This window comes from Oryzias melastigma, linkage group LG20 (assembly GCF_002922805.2).
Source record: "Oryzias melastigma strain HK-1 linkage group LG20, ASM292280v2, whole genome shotgun sequence".
Lineage (NCBI taxonomy): Eukaryota > Metazoa > Chordata > Actinopteri > Beloniformes > Adrianichthyidae > Oryzias > Oryzias melastigma.
In genome coordinates this window covers 6565460-6572640 of record NC_050531.1, presented here as the reverse complement: position 1 = coordinate 6572640, position 7181 = coordinate 6565460, and the positions used below count along the sequence as shown (strand labels likewise).

Sequence of the window (7181 nt, the reverse complement as noted above, 5' to 3'; positions counted from 1 at the left end):
CCATTGTGGCAGCACTAGATGCTAGTAATAAGAAAAAGATTTAGTTTGTTTCTTAATGCAATTGCATTTTGTATCCAAAAGTAATCTCAGAATGATCATTTATTTAAGCTACATTCCATCATTTTCCTATGAGTATTCTGCAAGGAAATGTCTGGATTTTTTAAGCAAGCTTTTGAAAAACATTTGATGGCAAAAATAATAACTTAAACATGCTTGTTATGACTGGGAAAGAAGATCTGCTAAGAACATGATTGTTCTTGGTAAATCAGTATTTTTAATCCAACACATCCTGATGTTTAGTAGGATAATCCCACAGTTTACTGTCACACTTTTATCTTATTTTAACATTTTAATTTCTTGCATGTTTACTTCCTACTTTAAACTTGTGTGTCTTAATTGTGACTTCTATTGTCATAAATACTTTAAAGTCGTACTCCATCCCTATTTTTCTCTATTGTAAAATTGTTCCCAGTGATCTCTTAATTATTATATAGTTTTTAGCCAAAATGAAAAAAGTCTTTGTGGTTTTTCTTAAGACATATTTTATACACAGTGGTATTAGCTTATTAGAAAAACTATTCTGGTTTGTAGGCAGGACTGTTGGGGCAGAGCAACCCACCCCCCCATTCCCGTCGCTGAGAGCTCGTGAGCTTATAGGCTCAAACTAACTTTAGCGGTGCAAAAATATTGAATCAATCCTGTCGTACAGTTTTGAGCCAGAATCGTTATTCGCCTCACCAGGCCAGGGTACGCAGGAGGGAGTAGCTGCGTCATTAGTCTGAGCTTTTTCAAGCATCTGGTTTTCTTGGTATTAAGGTAAAGAAATGTAATGTTAATATGCTGTAACTCTTAAATATTCATGTTTTTAAGTCACTTTTTTTATGCTTGGCCATTGAAAACAGTCTTTAATACTCAAGGCAGGAGAGCATAGACATTTTTAGAAATGCTGCATCACTATCCTTGGAGAAAATCTACATCATCAACTTTAACTTGTTGCAGAACCTAAATTAAATCTTCACAAATTTCATTTGAATATTCAGTTAAAATTTAATTTTTTTGGTGAGCTGTTAGACTTCTGGTGCTTCATTGAGATCATTTACTTTCTTTTTATGTCAAAAAAGACATTTTGCAAATTATGTTGTGCTTATGAATCATTGGTTTCGTAGAAACTTGATTCATTGTTCAGCAAAGAAAGAAAAATCAAATGTTTTTAAAGACTCACTCCAATGAAAATAGTCTTATTTTAGCATGTTCTTGTAGCATTTTTACTCATAGTAGAGGACCGATAAAAAAAGGATTTATGATTAAAACTGCTTTTTTTAAAAGTATTTCTTAATTCAAATCGCATTGGATCAGAAAACCTGGATAAGAAGCTGCCATGAAAGGTTGGAGAAAATACAGGATAGTGGTTTCAAAAATGTTGAAGTTAGACATCTCTAAAGAACAAAAAAAAGGTCTTTGTTTCTTGGTTTCTAAATAAATGTTTTGTGCTATGGAACCATCCCGTTGATGTTGGGTCTAATGCTACGTACTCATCTGTTCAATGAATTCAAAGAAGTGCGCTTTTAGGATGTTCACATCTGACAAGCAGGGAGGGGCTTTGTGTTATTTTGTTTTTCTTCTGTTTACTAGCGCCACCTACGGTTGGAAGAGGCTTGGTGCGAGATGTGAAAGCGCAAATGTAAATGCTTTTAATTTTTTTCTTTCTCAGCTGTGTTCCGTTATACAAAGGACTTGGACGACGTGGATTACCCATAAATAAAAAGATTATTTTGGACACCCCTACCCCTAAAAATGCCCCAAATGGACCGAATCCGAATTCTTCCTCTACACTTTAAACTTCTTCCAACCCTTCCGATTTTTAAAGTTGTAAAACCGATCTCATCTGTTTTCTCAACACTGGTAGCTACACGGTAACGTAGATGACCGGCGACTTTTGATGACATCATCGAGTGGGAGTAACATGCAAATTAGAAGATACTGGTTGTGTCCAAAATAACCCCCTAATCCCTAACGACAATATAGCACAGGACTATCTAATGCCCTGGATTTTAAAGACAATTCAGACTCGTACCTTAGATATGACGTCACCAATTTCATGAAGTAAAAATATAATCAATACGAACATTTCACGTTTATTCATGACTCCACTGTGTTTTGATGGTGAAGATGTGGATAGTTTATTCAAAAATTTTTTTTGTTCGAAATTGTTCAACCGCAATGCATTGTGGTCTATATTCGCTAATCTTGTAAGTATCAATGCATGCTAATTTTTCGCAAAGACTTATGGGAAATTTCTAGTCCGTTCGATTTTGGAATTAGTAGATTCAGACAGCACTAGAAAATGGCAAACGCACTATGATTTGGGCGGGAATTCAAACATAGCTACTATTTTTCCATAACTCTCCATTTGGAGGGCTAAATGTAGGGGTAGGGAGAAGCCGTATGGATTGGGGAAGAATTCAAATTCGACTTTAGTGTCGTATATTTCCATTTGGGCACAAACTGCATGATTCATTTTCTCCTTCATGTTTCAACCAGTTGGAATTTCCATGTTTTGGATGCAAGTCTCTACAAAATCAGAGTCTCTGAAATTTCACATCTCCGTGTAAAAGTGCTGTCAGTTACTTTCATTTTTCAATGCGCTTCAATCTTGAAGTTAAAGGATTTCTTCTTTGTCTTTTCTCACATTAAAACAGTGTTTACCCTTTCTTGTTAATTTTTTTTTCTCTTTTTTGCTACGTCATTTGTTCATCATGTTGTTGAAATCCCAGCCTTATGTGTGTTTTGTGTAGGTGGCTGGTTTTGGCCCTGGCAATGATGCGCTTCTACATCAAAAAAGGCACACACAAGGGTCTGTACAGAAGTATAGCAAGGACACTCAAGTTTTTCCAGACGTTTGCTTTGGTTGAGGTAAGTCTATGGAAAACAAATTCATGTTTTCAAAGTAGAACCCTGCTTATTGTGTCGTTTGTCTTCTAGGTGGGACATTGTGCGATCGGTATGTGATGATTTGTTCTGTTTTTGTCCATTTTAACACATTTATTTATTTAAAATAGTTTTAACTTTCGTCTCTGCTGCAGGAATCGTGAGGACTTCTGTCATTGTAACCGGGGTTCAGGTGTGTTCGAGGATTTTCATGGTTTGGTTCGTCGCCAGCAGCATCAGACAGGTAGGTGATCGTTCAGTCACTTCAGAAATACTTACCTTTTTAAAGCTAAATGTGAATGTTCTACGACCAAAGATCCAGAATGAAGAAAGCGTAATCCTGTTCTTGGTGGTGTGGACGGTGACAGAGATTACCAGATATTCCTACTACACATTCAAGCTGCTCAACCACCTGCCATACTTCATCAAATGGGCCAGGTGGAGTTGCAGTTAGCGTGGCTACGATAAACCTCATAACTGTGTGTGTGTGTGAGACGAGGGGGGGGGCATGTCGGCTTGATCTGATGATTTCACCTCTGGCGCGGTTCCCCCTGCTGGCTCCAGACCAGTTTACTCACCCGGAAGCATCGCGGCCTTGTGTGGATTAAGTGTCGGCTGCTTTGTGCTGAGAGGACACGCATGTTTGGGTTTATTGATTAGCACTTCGGCTGAAATTATCTAAACTAACAGCTGATGTTGATGTGAGGCTGAGCTCACCGTCTTGATGTCGAATCATTAAACTAATAGAAATATTTAGAACCTTTTAACTGTTATCTCTGTGTCCGGATGTGTGTTTTGCTGCATGGGATCCTCCACTACCACTCACCTGAATTTAGAATCAAAACATCAGCCATATTTTCTGATATAAAATCCAAATTTGCATTTATTTCAAAATGTTTATTACCTCAAACAGAGCTTTTCTTCTTCTGTAGTCAATGCCAACCCCTTTGTCTACCGCACATGTCTGCAACCTGTCATGTGGCTCTTTGACCCGGTCAGGCATGGTTGTGCAGAAGTACAGCGTTTTTGTGTTGTGAAGCAGTGTAACGATGGCCAGGCCCACTAAAGGCAGATATATCGTATGTGCATCCATCTTTGAAGAAGTTTGGATTATTTTCATGGGAGAAATGCAGACACTGCTTTCTCTGGGATGATGTCATGAAATGGGCGGCAGCCACACGCAGCGGCAGGCGGAGCTTCAGGAATCGAGTCGTTTTACTTCCGGGTAAAAACAAACTCACGGAAATAACTAATATTTCATAAATAATTTGTTTTTAGTGTTTCAAAGGTAATATAGGATCATATATGTGGATATAGTTCACTCTGAAAGGCTTAAGAAAATCATCTTATGACCCCTTTAAACTAGCTAAAAATTAGATATATAGTATTACCTGCGATAATGCTAGTGTGAATGCTGTAAGCTGAATTTGGCCGCTGAAGATGCTGAAATCGCTGAAGCTAATTGCTGAAATCACTAGGCTCATAGCCAGCTAGAATTTTAGTTAAATGCGAAATTAGCCAAAATAGCTAGCATGCAGCTGAAATATTAGCTAAAGTCCACACAGCCTAAACACAAAAACAATCCTAAATTGTCCAAAATAGCTAGCATGTTGCTAAAATCTTAGTTAAACTCCAAATTAGCCGAATAAATGGAAGAATTTCTATAGTAGCCAAAACAGCTAGCATGCAGCTGAAGTATTAGCTAAACTCAAAATTAGCTGATAAACGGAAGAATTTCTAAAGTAGCCAAAACAGTTAGCATGCAGCTGAAGTATTAGCTAAACTCAAAATTAGCTGATAAACGGAAGAATTTCTAAAGTAGCCAAAACAGCTAGCACCCAGCTAAAATACTAGCTAAACTCCAAAATAGCCTAAAAAGCCGAGAAGAGAAAGCCTAAGTTAGCCAAAATAGCTAGCATGTAGCTTAAACATTAGTTAAACTCGAAAGTACGCAAAAAAACCTTAATAAATGCCAAAATAGTCCAAAAAGCTAGCGTAATGCCAATATAACTTTCCACTTTCTACAGTCTGACCCCATATAATATAAAATAACTAATCGACTATTAAATTAGTCCTTGACTATTGTAATAGTCGATTAGTCGTTGATTAGTTGACTTAATTGAGGCAGGCCTAGTAATCACAACCAGAATTCATACTTAAGCCGTAAAATAAAGCAGATTTTAAAATTTAAGGATATGAAGTCCATTTTATGGTTAAAAAATATGGAAAGGGCAACTAAATTAACCTCCAATTTAATTATGGTTTGTTAGATTTATGAATCTCTGGCAGAGATGCAACACATATAGTAAAATAAACTGTGTATTTTATTTAAATATACAACTATTGCATTGAGATCATTCAATAAGACAAGGGTGTCTTTTATTTTGAAAGGAAGACAAAGGAACTGCTGTCAAAATGATAAACTATTTTAATTTTGTTTATGAAACAAAAAATGGATCATTAATATTTATCATAAACATAATACATTCTAGTGTCTTCATTGTCTAAAAGGGTGAAACGAGGGTTGTGGCTCCTTTTAGGTTGTAGTCAGTGATAAAATGACCCAAACGGCTCTTACAGTGTATAAGGTTGCAGACCTCTTGTCTACAGGCATGATTCTTGACCACTGAGCGGCACTCTTCTCCCCCCCAGTTTTACGTCTGTCTTAAAGGGTGAAGGAGACGCCATGCCCCCAGAGAGGGGCTCATGTTCAGCTGCTCCTGTTTTTAAGACCATCTGTTTTGGTCATGGAATGTCCGCTCAATATTTCTCCCACATCCGCCGAGACGCTCCCTCGAGCCGCCGCCGCTGCTGTGGTCTCGACTAAACCCGAATTCCTGCAGACCTGAGGACTGAGTGGGTTTTAGTCTTAACACTCTGTGCAAACGGAGGCCTGGCTGCTGATTTGTAACAAAAATATAAAGGCGGTCTGTGTCCGCGATCAAAATCCGCTCTGCTAAAAACAGCTTTGATGGTGGAGGTAGTTTCCTCGATTGCTGTCCGAGGCCTAAATTAAAGCCTCAACTGATCCTGCAGCTTTGCCCATTGCAGCAGGCTGCCAACCTTTGACTCTCTGTTCCAAGTATTAGTCACCACCCATCACTAGTCCGGACTGCTTTATAGCTCCAAAACACACACAAAAAACATTTCTTCAATTAACTTTTTTAAAACGCAAAAGAAGGGATTTTCCTAACATTACTAAAAAACTCCCTTTTCTTGTGTCTCATGATGTTTTAAGGCTCGCCACTTCAAAGGACTTATGTGGGAAACGTATCCAATCTAAATATGGAAGAAGAGTATTTATAAAATCTAAATAATGAATGAAAAATTAGTAGAAAGTACATCTGAGTACATCAGAGGGACAGCACATGTTAAAAGTCATAGAGATAATGTCTGAGAGGCCAGTCTGACATAGTTTTACATGTCTAGAGGAGGAACAGTGACTATATTGATAAAAGGAGCACTGTCCGTATAAAAGAACTGGATGTCACCCCTATAAAATGTTTTGCTTCTGGCTCTAGAGAAATTGAACTAATTCAGTCGCCATTTTTCTGCCACATGTGAGCCAGACAACAGGGATTGGTCGGTCTAAGTCAATGTTTCCATGACAACTACTGTTGCCAGTCAGGAGTGAGCTTGATGGAAGTTCACACCCCTTCCTGTCAATCAATCGTTTGAGGTGGGGGCCACCTGGCACCACATGATTTCACCAGTCATGACTTGAATTACTTGTAGAAAAAGGTGGAATAGCTGTTTATTTCTTTATAGAAGTCAATGGGGATTTTGGTTTCTTAGAGCCAACAAGTACTCCCAATTAGGAACATGAGGGGGGAGGGGTCACACAAGTGGGGCCACCACGGAAACTGCAGACATTTTCTGCCCACTTTTAGACAATGTCTGCAGTTTCCGTGGTGGCCCCACTTCGGTTTGCCCACAATGGCTTAACTGGCTACGCTAGCCAGTCACCCGGTGGACAGTGCAACAAGCTCCGCTGCCCATGGTCCGGCAGAGCAAGCGATTGCTGCCGCCCAGGGGTCAGCAAAGCTAGCAGGGTTGCTGGTCCCTGGAGAGCAAAGCCAATGTGGCCAAACACAGGGGGGGCCACCATGGTAACTGCAGACAAACCCATTTGGGGCCCACATTTTCTGCCATTTTTTAAACCGTATGGCGCCCAGTTGGCCTTGATGGCAGGGATGTTTTCACTCATATGTGGACATATGGTTCGGGCCCCCTCCGCGCCACTTTTTGACATT

The 7181-nt window shown here is 39.1% G+C and overlaps 1 protein-coding gene across 1 annotated transcript in view; it reads left to right on the top strand.

Moving 5' to 3' along the window:
• hacd1 (3-hydroxyacyl-CoA dehydratase 1) overlaps nucleotides 1-7181 on the top strand; it is an 18872-nt gene that overhangs the window by 6173 nt on the left and 5518 nt on the right. The window contains exons 2-5 of the mRNA XM_024279888.2: nucleotides 2796-2913; nucleotides 2983-3001; nucleotides 3084-3172; nucleotides 3245-3366. Of these exons, the coding sequence (XP_024135656.1) occupies nucleotides 2796-2913; nucleotides 2983-3001; nucleotides 3084-3172; nucleotides 3245-3366 (348 nt within the window). The remainder of the gene's footprint in view (nucleotides 1-2795; nucleotides 2914-2982; nucleotides 3002-3083; nucleotides 3173-3244; nucleotides 3367-7181) is intronic.